Raw genomic sequence first — 13,621 nt, forward strand, 5'->3', positions numbered from 1 at the left:
GAGGGCAGCATGCCCCCAGCCGGGCCCCCTTCCCCACCTCCCCGGAGAAGGCGGTGCTCCCGGGGACCCCTCTAGCAGGTCTGCTTCGCGGTACACGATCTCCCCACGGCTTTCTCCCCCTCCAGCGCCCGGCCCCGCAGGGTCGCCAGGGCCGCCTCGACGGCGGCGGCGGCGACCACCGTCACTCAGGGTCCTCCGGCTCCCCTGGGACGGTTTATGACAGGGCGCGGCCAGCCCGGGGCGAAGGAGGAAGCGGCCACAGCCTCCTACCTCGGCCGGCCTCGGGAGCCCAACCGGGCGGCGCGGGAAGGCCCCGGAGCGCCCCGGCCACTCCGCCGGGCCCGTGTTAGTGGTCCCGTCGCTAGGAGACGCCGCGCACGCGCCCTGAGAGCCAGCAGGCGGGAGGGGGCAGAGGAGGCGTGATTGGAGAATTGGCTGTCACTCTAGCGCCACTTCCGGTGGCGCGGCGCCGTTCCCGGGGTAGCGGCGCGGAGCGGGGCGCGCGCCGCCACCATGGGCGTCCAGGGGCTGACGGGCTTCGTGGAGGAGCGCGGGGCGTTCTTCACCGAGCTGCGGGTGAGGGACACCAAGCTGGTCATCGACGGGAGCAGCCTCTACCACCGCCTGTGCTTCGCCTCCGCTGCTGACTTCCGCCGCGGCGGCGACTACGGCCCTTTCGCGGCGGCCGTGCGCGACTTTTTCGGCAGCCTGCGGGCCTGCCGCGTCGCCCCCTTCGTGGTGCTGGACGGCGGGCGCGGCGCCGACGACCGGAAGCTGCCCACGCTGCGGGACCGCGCCGCCGAGCGGCTGCGGGCGGCCCACGGCCTCTCCCGCGGCGAGGGCGGCGGCCTGGTGCCGCTGCTGACCCGCGAGGCCTTCGTGCAGGCGCTGGCCCGGCTCGGCGTGCCCTTCGTGCAGTGCTTCGCCGAGGCCGACCGGGAGATCGCCGGCCTGGCCAACCGCTGGGGCTGCCCCGTCCTCTCCCTCGACAGCGACTTCTGCGTCTTCGACTTGGTGGCCGGCTACTGCCCCCTCAGCCACTTCCAGTGGCAGAGCGTGTGCGCGGGAGAGGGGCCGCAGGGCTGCTACGTGCGCGCCCGCTGCTTCTCGGCGGAGAGGTTCTGCGGGCAGTTCCGCCCGCTGAGGAAGAGCCTGCTCCCCCTCTTCGCCGCCATGAACGGGAACGACTACACGGGCCTGGCGGCGCTGGAGGCGTTCTTCAGCAGGGCGCGCTTGGCGGGGAAGGGCGGGAAGCACGCCCGCCTTCAGGGGCTGCTGAGCTGGCTGGCGCGGTTCGAGCAGCCCAGGGAGGCCGTCGCCAGCGTGCTGACATACCTGAAGAAACACCAGAGGGAAGAAGTCAGGGAGCTTCTTTGCGCTTCCATGGAGGATTACACTCCCTCGGAGGTGAAGCTGGAGGACTTTTTTCACAAGGGGAGGTACGAATGTGAGGCTGCCAGGAAAGCTGACTTACCGCAGTGGGTGCTCGATGCTTTGGCGAATGGGAAGCTGGCCCCATTCATCAGCGATGCCCTGATTCTGCGAAGCACCTTCCTCCACGTTCAGGTGGAGAACATGCAGAGACCTAGCGCCCACAGCACAGCTTTGCCCATTCGCCGAGTTATCTATGGGCTGCTTCTGAAAGTACCTCAAAAGACGGAAGCTGCTTCTCCAAGTAAGCAGACCAGCGAGCTGCCAGTTGTCTGTGAATTTGGCAGACTCCAGAAGGCACTTAAAAAAACATTTGTTCAAGCAGCAAGCCCACCCGCAGATTTTTGTGATGATCATTTTTCTTTGGACAAGTTAATGGAGGTAAATGGTTGTCACAACAGATCACTGTTAACAGTGTTTCACCAGTGACAAAAGCTAGTTGGGACTCATGTTTGCCAACTGCTCCCTAAATGTGATGCCTGAACTAAGCCACCTCAGTAAGTAACTATGTAATAACACAGGTACCTACAGGGCTCTCAGCTTGGCCTGCGAGAGTCCAGAAACTACATAGATTGCCTTGCCCCCAGGTGTACCAAGACAAATTACATGAAAAGGTGGTTGTGTGTACATGCAGAATTGCCTGAATCTTCCATTCTAAGCCCTTCTTTCATTATATAGATTGTTACACTAACACTTTTATAATTACAGGAAAATTAGAAAATTAGTGAAATTTAGAAAAGGACAGTTTAACACTACAAAATTTATATTTGATCAAGCTATGGATGTTTCAGAGCAATGTTCTGAAACAAAATCTGACCCATGCTTTTTTACCAAAAATCACCATTATTTCATGCTCTGAATCTTGCAACTGCCCAGCAATTTTACCTGCCGAAAGTATGGACCCCTGCTGCTTGCCAGACACAACAGCACCTGAAAAACAGCTTGTAATCGAAGGAAAGTTGTACTAGGTTAGTTTCGGTCACCATTAGCAATTCTGTATATTTAAATTATAATGATTAAGACTGTAACTCTTGCTGTGAATGGAAAATAATCTCCCATTCCTAAAGTTGCATAACTGAGGTTTTGTATGCAGTAATTTCTGAAACATCTGAAATACAAGCTGTACTTTTAATACTGCATATTTAAGCCACATGCTCTATCCATTCCGGCATTCAGATCAACCGTTAACACCTCTGTGTGTGGGCTGTGCTGTGTGTTTTTATCACTTGCTGGTGGCTATTTCATATGAGAACAAAGTCTATCGCTACTATGATCGTTAAATGCTACAGATAGCTATGGATCCAAAGGCCTATGTAAAGGTTATTTTACACAGGATATTGTTACAGGCCTTTTAAACGAGCAATATGCAAATACTTTTGTTTGAAAGATCATGTTTTGGGATTCTAAGAAATCTTAACAACACCTTACTTTGGTCTTGGTATGTATGCTGTTTGTTTAATGAATTTGAGCTTCTACCATTATAACAACTCTCCTTACTAAATATAGGGGAATTATCAGGTCAACAGAAGGTTAGAAGGAGAGAGGTTATTCTGCATTTAAAGTGCTCTAGGCAAAACTGATTTCAGTTTGTCTTCTGTGGGGATGTCTGCTTAAGAACATGCAAAACCATCCTAATCAAGGTTCACAAAGCACTCGAATTGCAGCTGAACAGCCTGCTGCGATTCTTCATGCATGAAGCTATGGACAAAGTTTATAAGACCCCTTTTTGGAAGTTAAGGAGCACAACAAAGGGAACATGTGCTAGGAATTAATACTTTGCAGGTGAAAAATGCAAGCTTCACACTTCAGCTTTCTTTGTGGTTACAGGTAAGTGTATTTTCAACATACCAAGAACAGACATCACCATTACATCTCAGAAAGAAGGGTAACTTCCAAGAGGCACAAAATGAAGGTTTTTATATATATTTGATTGCTATACCAAAGTAATTTTAATGCATTATGGTTACAGGATTTTCCAAGCAAGTCAACTTTTATGTAGGAGTTTAATTCAAGTCACTCAATTCGAAGACAACTCTGAAACCACTTAAAATCTAACATCAGGCAATTGTAAAAAATGACTTTATCTTTCTACCTAACATTTAACTGTTTAGTTTGTAAAGCTTAAGTAGTTTTAAAATATTTCCTGTTCAGAGTATCTGTGAAACTTTAAATTTATCGAAAATATGTAGTACTAGCTAGTTTAATCACAAGCTTATTTGCCTTTTGGAAGTGGCTCACAACAAATAAAGTCTCTTCCCTTTATTTTACCACTCCAATTTTTCAATTTATTTTCAGATGCCCATGACATGCCGTCAGATGCTTTTGCTGGAGACTCTAGGAGTGAAAATGAGTTACTTAGAATCTATCCCCAGTCACTTACAACTGCCTGTTGCTGTAACGTGTTACTGGATACGTTGTTCAGAACCAAAAGTTACATTGCATCAATTAAAGGCTTTACTTTTAATGATAGTATCTGGAGAACTGCACAGAATAACAAACGATCCAGGTATGTCTCCAAATAATACAATGTAGGTGTTCAGCTACTGTGAAAAAACCTATACCATAATTCATTTTTCCTCATCTATGCTGAGTTGTCCAAATTCAGATGAATTAGCATTGATTTACACTATATCCTGAGGTGTCACATTCTTTGCATTGATACAGAGCAGAGAAACAGTGCTAGCCATCAATTTAACATTTTATATAGGTAAAATAGTACTTTGCCATCTTGTAAAACATTAATTTGTATTTCTAAATGCTTTCTTTAGGACTAAAGGATTAATTTAGATATAAAAATTACAAAAAAATAAGTTCAATGCTCATGCATCAGAAGAGAATAACTGATTGATGCATTCGAACAGATTTTTATTTCTTATGAGTTTTTCTAAAATAATCTGTACTTAAAAATGCCGAGTTGCACAGGTGCCCCTTTATCTGCCTGTGCACTGTGAGAATTTGAAAGTACTCAATTATCACAGAAATTGTCCCAGTAATATTTATACCTGTTAAGAGTTATTGTGGCATTTCCTCTAGGACTCCTTCATTTGATGGCAAAGATGACACATGCCAGGGTTAGACAGTTTCTTTAGATTCTACTGTATAGAAACTGGACTGACACAGTTCCCACCTGCATCCCAGGTAGGTGGGAGTAAGATGGAACTCTTGTTTGGAATTGATCCACTCACAGAACAGCATAGCAAATTACCTAACAAACAGAATTCCCGATTTCACAATTTCATATTCTCATGGATACTCATACTTGAATTTTGACTCAATTTTACATCTTAAAGTTCGGTTTGAGACATTTGAAAACATCACTAATGCTTCCTGAAATAGAACTGGAGGTTTGAACACCCTGTACATTGCAGATACCTTTTGTACTGTTCACAGCAGAGCATCCATTTGCATGTTATTTTTTATTTATAACCTAGATACCACTGTTGTATGTGCTGAAGATGACAGTATTGCATATAATGAATTTCTAAAATGGAAGGAAAAGAAACTGCAAAACAAAGACTTTGATTTAGATGCTGCACATAGTTTTTGCCAGTGGCAGTGCTGTCTTCAGATGGGATTGTATCTCAACCAGCTACTCTGCACTCCTCTCTCTGAGCCAGACTTAAGTAGGTAAGGACATTTCAGAGATCTGCTTTCTACATAAGCCCCCGATGGAATGTGTTCATGTTCTATTTTGCATGTCAAACTCCTTTGGCCTATTTTACTGCATTTGAATCCTTTCTTTAAAGATATTAATATGGACAAAAATACTGAGTAGAACAGGTATCCCTTAGAAGCCCTCTGTTGGATATTGTATAGTTAAGATCCATTTTTTCATTAAACAGCATGGTTTTGTACCTGTCCTGCTGAGGTGCGATTCTAAATGAGGATTCTCTTTCCTTTGAGCAGGCTTTACAATGGAACCCTTGTGCACAGACTCTATCAAGAGCTTAAATCAACGCCTTCAGTGGAAAATCTGTTTAGTTTATCTCCAAAAATGACTCAGCTTTATCAGGTTTTGTTAAATACAGTGGAGTCAACTGTATCTGCAGACTTCTTTCAGAAGACGACCAAGACCAAATCTGAGTCCTGCAAAAAGAAGAAAGTATCTAATAAAAAGAGAAAAGCCATCAGGCATGCTGTACCAGAAACTCAGCATTTATGCAATGTTAATAGGTTTGCATCACTTGGAGTGGATGACTGAAAGCATTATCCCTGGAATAATTTTTAATGCTATGCAGATGGAAGAAACTATTAAAATACGGGACTGTAGTCAGATTTGCTCAGCTGTTTTCACACGAGCTCCTAATTCAATCTTTACCAACGATTCTTGCTTTGGGGAATTTTTTTATTTACTTTTTTTTGTAACTAACACTCTTATAAAAGAGGTGCTGTATAAAAGTTGTAGTGCTTCGTTTTTCTTTAAAGGTATCAGTCTAATTGAAAATGAGAGCAAGGTTGTTCAGCATTTCAGAGCTGGACTATTCCTAAACATTTATAGTTGGCTATCCCTCATCTCCCTGAACACTTCTAATTTCAAAGAAATCCTATTTTTAAATTTGAGGAACACAGCGATTACAATCTTACAGATCAGATTAAAATGGAAATTGAGAAGTTTAAAAATATTGTAGAATCAGTCTTTACAGGTATTTGTACTTTCAGAGAGAGCTGAGTAAACTGTGTTTTCAGTATTATAGGTACTGAACTATACTCGGGGAGAAACTTCAGCTTTTATCCCCTTCCTCGCTGCCCCCTTTGGTATGTTTAAGTGAGAGTTAAATGCTTACATGCACGCACAAAGCTATCACATGGTAGCGAGTTTTCAAAGGTTTGCTAATTCAGAGTAACTGTACAATCTTCTGCCATTAACAAACTGTTGTCACTTGAGTTAACTTTTCTCTAATGGCTATACTAAAATTACAGACCTTAACCTGCCCCAATGTATGCTAAGTTACTTGACAAACCTTTACTGAAAAACTATTTCTATTTAAAAAATCCTACATCATCACTGTCTCTCAGTGCTTTGTATTAGCTAACTTTCCAGCAAAATTAGTCAATTTATATAAATGCTTTACTTGTAAAACTGTTGGTTTTCCAGTATCTTCCCCTTGTGAAATGTAATTACCATTTGTCTGGTTTTTCAACTTCAAGAACCTATATACCTTTTTTTACATTCAGGAAAAATCATGATTTCCACCTTTAATCATTACAGTTTTGCCCTTTACTTACCGGGATTCAAGCCTGATTCGTGCCTCGTGCTCAGTTTGCAGCCCTGGTTACGTCAGCTATCTGACAGCTATCCACGTGGAAAGTAACACACTAGATCTTGTGACTTACAGGAAGGATCTCTGGTGTCATACAGCTGAGTCTTGATACTGCCATAATATAGTCAATGAGAATTGATTGATAACATCTATTACATTCATGAGGAAACTATTTTTGAGATGCAGTCTGAGATAGTAATCTTGAACATTTCTTCCAGCACGAAAACTGCTACTTACTAGACTACCAGCAGATGGCACCTACGCTCAACCATACAGCAGGTTACTAGAACTTTACAACCCATTTCTAAATAGACTTCTATTTGCAGCAGTCTGCAAAGGCCCATTTCCATCAGATGACTTTATTTAAAGTTGAAAGGTGTTAAATTTAAAGTTCTTGATTTTAGTAATTAAATCTCAAATCCTTGATCACCCAAATCATCAGAGCCTCTGATCTATTATAATCCCACATATTTCATTTCACCAAGCTTGTAGTTCCTTACAGTTTTTAATCATCGGAAACAGTCACATTTAAATTAAGTCTTAAATATAAAAATACAGGCATCTTTGATGCCACTTGGTTAGTACTGTGAGAAGAGAGATCTTAATCTACTCTAAATCCCACATTGAAAAAGTGCTGGAAAACACAAATTCTTGAGACTTGCTGAGAAGCAGTATCTTCAATTACATGGTTTGGAAGACAGGGATAAACTCAAGTATTCTACTTTGGGATAAAAAGGCTGCTATGATCACATGGCATTTTGAGACTTCCCTTGAGAAGACTTGATGATTAACAATTACTCTACCAGAAGTATGTTCTCAATGCAGAATTCAGCTGTTCTTTGTTGCTGATAAAAAGCAATACACCTGATTGCAAACACCAATCCTGTATGCAGAAGGAAATAATTACTGATTCTAGGGTTACTACTCAGAATTTAAATCAAATGCTCCAATTTTCCTTTTTGACTCATTATAGGTGTTCAGTCTTTGGGGGAAAAAACAAAAATAAAAGAGCTCTTATAAAACTGAGAAGTTCTCTATTCCATGCTTTAGTAAGAGCAACTAAATTCCTTGGTTGATGTCTACTTTCACCCCACATTAAATGTCTCATTTTTTGTGGACAAATCCCACTACTGATTCAATTGTTCTGGAGAAAAATCTCTCAAACTTGCTGTTAAGTGGTAATGATCAAGAGTGAAGCCAAAAAATCTCAATGGAATTCAGTCCACGCATTTTTCATAAATAATGAGATCGAGCTAGATGAATTACTTGTTTCATCTTCCACTGGAAAACACAGCAAAACTTAGTATGACATATTTAAAGTGAACTGCATTCAATTAAGTTCACCCTGCAAGAAGGCAGAATTCATTGTTTGTAAGAGACTAAAATAATTTCTTGTCTAGAGTGACGTACCTTTTTCATAAAGTGAGACTTGTGCTGGGTACTTCATAAAATTTGTTTAAAGACTAGGCAATAACACTTCCAAGCTAAGATGACAAATTGGTGTTCATCTGCACTTCACAGAATCACAGAATCATCTGGGTTGGAAAAGACCTTGAAGATCATCCAGTCCAATCATTAACCTCACACTGACAGCTCCCAACTACACCATGTCCCTCAGCGCTATGTCGACCCTACTCTTAAACACCTCCAGGGATGCGGACTCCACCACCTCCCTGGGCAGCCCATTCCAACACCTAACAACCCATTCACTTCTGTACTTACCGGGATTTCTGGGACTCCAAGCCCAAGTGCAGAGCACAAAGCAGTCAAATCTCATGGAGAACATCAACAAGACTTACTGTGTGAAAGATACGGTTGCTGTACCTTCTCAAAACCCAAGTTCATTCAAGAGATTCTTCATCAGCCTGCACTGTCAGTTTTTACTGTCTTTACTGTAGAATACAAAGTATTTTTATTGAAAAGTGTTCTGAAATTGTATTGAAATACTGAACACACTACAACAACACTGAACAACTACAGCCCCACTAGCCAAAGATGGTAATAGTTCAACAGGAGGAACACTAACAAATCTGTTTGACTTCTGAAAGACAGAGCTGCTGGAAATAAAAAACTTTTGAAGACATGAGAGTGTTTCTGTAAGAGCTCACCTTGTCCAGGCTCTACCAGCTCAGTGGTTCACATAACATCCTTCAGGAAGAGACAAGGGCCATATGCTGCAGTCTCAGCCTTTACACAACTAGATCTCTAGCACAGTGGTACTCCACATAATATGGGCATATTGAGCAGACCCGGGACAGTCAGAGCAATGGAGGAATTGCACCTGTAAAGCAGACTCACAGGTGCACTCGTGTCCTGTCTGCAGCCCCACTTCCTGACCAAGTCTGGCAATCTCCACAGAAAAAAGTAAGAGGACAATTAAAGCAACCTCTTAGCAGAAAAATTCATACAGCACTTTCCAAACTGCCTTGTTATCCATGAACTCCTCAGATTTTAAGCATGGCATGTGGGGCAAGCCACAAAGGTAAGTGCAGAAATATCCCAGTGCCTGTTTACAATTCCTCATTAACCGACAGGATGACCATCGCAACAGCATGGCCCAGAGCCGATACCAATGCTACACTTTCAGCAGATGGTGTGAAAACATGTGTATCCACATGCTTCCAAGCAAAAGAGATACCATTACATCTCCAACTCCCCCTAGAGATCTTAGGCATCTTCTTTTCAGGATTCCCTAGGTGATAGTTCCTTGCATTTCCTCAAAGGATGATGAGTCCTACTCTGTTGAGAAGACACTGATAACAACAGCTGCAAGTCTATTTTGAGGAAGAACACCATTTCCAATTAGTGAACATTAGAGTATTCAAACGTCTTATATTAAAAATACTTTTACCATATCAAGACACAAGTCTATTATAATGCTTTTCTAGACACAAAAAGACATTTTGTAGGTTAAAATTTTAAGTTAGACTACCAGTAAAAAGTTGATTTTTATGATCAGGGTGGAAGGAGGAAGAGGAAGGAAAACCAAGCTTCTTTGAAAGAGGGGTGGGGATTTTTGCCATTAGAGTGAGGAGGATTAGTGCACTCATTTTCTAATCCAATACACTACAAGTAATTTCAGTAACAGTACTGTCTTATAATCACTCAAGTGATCTAACAGTCATAGGCTAAAGTAAACATGGAATGACATGAAACAAAGCTTGTATTTAAGATTATATCAAAACAAGCATGCTAATCTGGTGTAAATCCCAGTTTCTTTTAAAACAAAGAGACAACACACTTCTAAGAAAAGCAAACATTTACTTCAAATTGCAGTATAGGCTTTTCAATCACAGAAAAAGAAAAGAAAAAACAGTGATCCGACAGCGGTCACATCCTGTGCAAAAAAAAATTCCGGATACAAAAAAAAAACCTGTAGCACAAGGTACTTGAGCCGCTTACACATTGCAGGATAAAGTAAATAAATACAGTAGCTAGAATATGGCACTCTTGTGACAGACTCTAAACTCAATTCAGTGGAATGCCTCTGAAATATTTTTTTATCCTTGTATTAGTAGCAAAGTCCCACCACCATAAAAGTAAAATAGTACAATGTTTTAAATAAAAACAAACTAAAATATTTATATCTAAGAGAAGGATTTTACACAGTTGTATCTTCTAAGTGCAGAAAATGGGACTTGGGCTTAGATCTTTCTTTAAATTAACCCCCCCCACACACAAAATCCCATTCAATCTCAAAAGTAAATTTATGTTTGAGGAAAAATGTTACCAAAGTTGCATAATTTCATTTGTTACTCCCACAGCTGGAAGTCAAATTCTAAACAGTCTTGAAACATGAATGTTCATCATTAGCCAGTGAAACAAAGGACTTGTCAAAAGCCCTCAGGATTTCTTTATCCTCCAAATATTGTTTTGCTTTCTCCTAAATCTTTAGACAGCAATCCCTAAGTTTGCAAACAAAAGAATGCAATATGCATCATACATCAAGAAAAGACGAAGTTGACGAAGAAGAACTTCCACGTTTCTGGATCTTTTCCTTACTTCTTTCAAACTTCTTTATGATCTCAGTCACTATGCACACAGAGGAAGTGAGTCCCAGAAGAAACAGTAAATCTGGGAAGAGATAATTATTAGCCCTTTTTAAATTTGCTATTTAAGAACCAAGGGCAGACTTACAAAAGAACAAGACTTACAAGACTTTCAAACTGTGTCCCAATCATTGGGTAAGTTCAGGAGAAACTAAGTCATTTTTGCAGGACCAGAAGGTTAACATACATAGTTTATGCATAAATCATAAATACAGGCATGCTATTTCAAAAATTTTAAAGTATTTCATAACCCTATTTTTATTAACACCTATGAAAATAGGGAACACTAAGAAACGTAATTACCTTCATACTCAAAAAATATTATCATCAGAAATGACACTACAATAAAAAGAATTACATAAAAACATGTATTTCATGATAATCCTTTGTTCTTAACTCCAGAAAATGGCAGAAGTAATAAATGTAAGCCTTAATGAGGCAAACAGCTTTATGTATCTATAGCTTCTTAAAATCCTCACGTCTACTTAGCCTACAATAACACAGCTGATTATTTAATAAAGGATCAAGATTTCTAAATAAGGTGTTTAATATTTAGAGGAAGAACTTGCTAAATAGCAAGATTCATAGTGCTTTAAAAACTTCAATAAACTCTATGCTTCATTTTTGCCTGCATCAATATTTATATTAAAAACCCAATATACATAAGCATCTAAGAAATTTTAAAATGCACTGATCAGTTGTGTACAAGACGCATTTAAATCATAGTTCCCAAAGAAAACATCTAAAAGGTGGTGGTTTTTTTTCCAAAAAAAGTCAGCAGGCTTTCTATTCCTGTTGCATGCAAACAGCTAGCAAGTGCTCTTATAGAACCATCAGCTAATGCATTTACAAATTAATCCTTAATGCACCATTTTGAAAAGGGAACTGTTCTTACCCAAGACACTCAGGCTCTCTGTTTGGAAAACCTTCTGAAGTGGAGGAAAGTAAATAACCAGTAACTGCCCCATTATAGATCCGAGGACGGCATAGCAGAACATTTTGTTACTGCAAAGTCCAATCTCAAACACAGATTTTGCCTGTAAAATAAAGAGCACATTACACTGTATGTGTAATCTGAATCATCTAGACAGTAAAATAATTTGTATCTACAATTTTTTTTTCATCCAGACTTTTAGAAAAATGTAAAAAGTTATTGTTGACCTTTTAGATAATCCAGAACAAGTTCTTGAACAGGCTAATTGCATTTTCTCTCTGGTAAACAGAGGACAAATCTTGTCTTCACAGTCAACGACTTGTATATTGAGCTCACTTTTCTGCAAGTACAGTGCATTAGAAGGTGTCCTCTACACTAGAAGGAAGTGTTTTCACTGACCCTGACAATTCACATCAGAAAACAGACTGCAAATTAGAGTAAATGCAGTAATGTATACTAGCAATGTACTTTTCTCCAACTAGCACAAATTTTCAGACTTATTTCCTTAAAACAAAAATAGACAGAAAAAACAGTTTAAGAAATTTTCCTGGGATTATGGGTTTAGGGTTACAGAATAAAAAGGTTAAGGCCTTCAAGAAGTTTCAGGTTCTGGCAAGGATGCCGAACTGACAGAATTTTCAGAAAAAAAACCCAAACCAACAACCAAGTGTACACAGCAATACAAAGGACTATCACACTTCAGCTTTTAATAAAAATTTCCTTGCTTCCATCAGGACAGAAGCATTGCTACCAGCTCTGCATCACATAAACAAATTAAGGAAACTAATACTTACCTGTAATTTAAGAAATCCTACCTAGTAAATATATGAAACTCTGAAGCTTAATAGCAGATGTGAAGTAAATCTGCAGGAAAACATTTGAAACAAACACAGCAAGATCCTCCCTCAAAGTAAATTCTGCTTATTGTGTAAATACTGTGTAAGTGGAGAATACGAATCACTTACCTGAGATCTAGAACTCAAAGCATTGAACATGTCAAAAAATACGAAACAGGTGAAAGTCATGGTTGTATCCCGAGGTGTTATTACATTGTCTCTTAACTGCCAACAAACGAAAATGAAATGGCTTTAGCATGCTTTAAACTCTCCGCAACCAAAGTTATTACAACAATTCAAGTTCTACTAGCTAGTAAAATGACAGCAAAAGCAACTTGTTTGCCCCAAGCTGATTTAATAAATCATACAGCAAAAATTATGCACCTGTAATTTATAACAATTTGTAATTCCAAGCCGTGATTAAATGAAGCCTCTTGACAAACAAGAGGCTTTATGCAAGCACATGGAATACCAAGAATTCTATGATGCACTACCAAAAGTTCAAACAACATTCTTCTCTACTAAGAAAAAAAAGTCAAATGGCTGTTTCATAACAGTCTGGCTAGAAGATCTGTACAATTACCTTCTATGGGCCAAGGTTTCCCAAGTAGATTTGGGACCTGAAAAAGTCTGTTAAAATAGAGATTGAGGAATAACACTGTATTCCTCATTTCAACAACTACTTCAAAAATCTTCCCCTCTAACCTGCTAGCTGAGTAGATTATTAAATAAGCATGGACAAAACTTGCAACCAAATTCATACAAATTCTGAATTCCAACTGCTGGTACAAAATGAATTTATTTTAAATTAGTTTGTTACTGCTCTAAGTTTTGTATTTTTGTCATACCTCTCTCCAGAAGACGAACAGTGTTCCACACACGATAATTATTGATGAAACCAGTATTTTAACGATCAGGTTTTTGGTCAGAATGCTGTCCTTCAAATTTCTTGGAGGCTTCTGAATAACATCTTTATCCACAGGCTCCACCCCAAGACTTACAATTAAAAGAGCATCTTAGATTTTTATCATCATAAAAATAATTCACTGCTTCTAACTTAAGGGCTAGATTTTCTGAGTTGAAATAAAGATTTTAATCTTCTCTCTACAG

General features: G+C 40.3%; 3 protein-coding genes across 12 annotated transcripts in view; 1 reads left to right on the plus strand and 2 right to left on the minus strand.

Annotated features, from left to right (window-relative positions):
• The window catches only part of NEK11 (NIMA related kinase 11), a 123,303-nt gene extending 122,857 nt beyond the window's left edge, over positions 1-446 (minus strand). The window contains exon 1 of one of the 2 annotated variants that reach the window (XM_074860117.1): positions 271-446. The gene's annotated coding sequence lies outside the window, so the exon portion shown is untranslated. Of the gene's footprint in view, positions 1-37 lie in introns of both variants that reach the window. The other variant, XM_074860127.1, reaches the window with a different exon arrangement.
• ASTE1 (asteroid homolog 1) lies at positions 440-5,829 on the plus strand. 2 transcript variants are annotated; one of them, XM_074860108.1, is made up of 4 exons: positions 440-1,812; positions 3,727-3,937; positions 4,863-5,054; positions 5,338-5,579. In XM_074860108.1, the coding sequence occupies exons 1-4, from the start codon at positions 514-516 to the stop codon at positions 5,427-5,429; spliced, it is 1,794 nt and encodes a 597-aa protein (XP_074716209.1). In that variant the 5' UTR covers positions 440-513; the 3' UTR covers positions 5,430-5,579. The 2 variants fall into 2 exon arrangements, with proteins under 2 accessions (XP_074716209.1, XP_074716200.1); XM_074860099.1 differs by having other exon boundaries at positions 441-1,812; positions 4,863-5,058; positions 5,338-5,829.
• Positions 5,830-9,933: 4,104 nt separating this feature from the next.
• ATP2C1 (ATPase secretory pathway Ca2+ transporting 1) overlaps positions 9,934-13,621 on the minus strand; it is a 66,149-nt gene continuing 62,461 nt past the window's right edge. For 7 of the 8 annotated variants that reach the window (XM_074860024.1, XM_074860084.1, XM_074860056.1 and 4 more), the window contains 4 exons: positions 13,360-13,507; positions 12,641-12,736; positions 11,637-11,778; positions 9,934-10,766 (listed from right to left, as the gene is read on the minus strand). In XM_074860024.1, the coding sequence (XP_074716125.1) occupies positions 10,630-10,766; positions 11,637-11,778; positions 12,641-12,736; positions 13,360-13,507 (523 nt within the window). In that variant the 3' untranslated portion in view covers positions 9,934-10,629. Of the gene's footprint in view, positions 10,767-11,636; positions 11,779-11,902; positions 12,016-12,640; positions 12,737-13,359; positions 13,508-13,621 lie in introns of all 8 variants that reach the window. The other variant, XR_012627706.1, reaches the window with a different exon arrangement.

The sequence above is a fragment of the Strix uralensis genome, chromosome 1 (assembly GCF_047716275.1).
Source record: "Strix uralensis isolate ZFMK-TIS-50842 chromosome 1, bStrUra1, whole genome shotgun sequence".
In the NCBI taxonomy this organism is placed as follows: Eukaryota; Metazoa; Chordata; class Aves; order Strigiformes; family Strigidae; genus Strix; species Strix uralensis.

Excerpts from the sequence above, each read along its gene's own strand:
- ASTE1 (XM_074860099.1), top strand. The coding sequence starts at position 514 with ATGGGCGTCCAGGGGCTGACGGGCTTCGTGGAGGAGCGCGGGGCGTTC. Across the intron at positions 3,938-4,862 it reads CAGAATAACAAACGATCCAG|ATACCACTGTTGTATGTGCT; the intron begins GTATGTCTCCAA and ends TTTATAACCTAG. Across the intron at positions 5,059-5,337 it reads TCTGAGCCAGACTTAAGTAG|GCTTTACAATGGAACCCTTG; the intron begins GTAAGGACATTT and ends TCCTTTGAGCAG.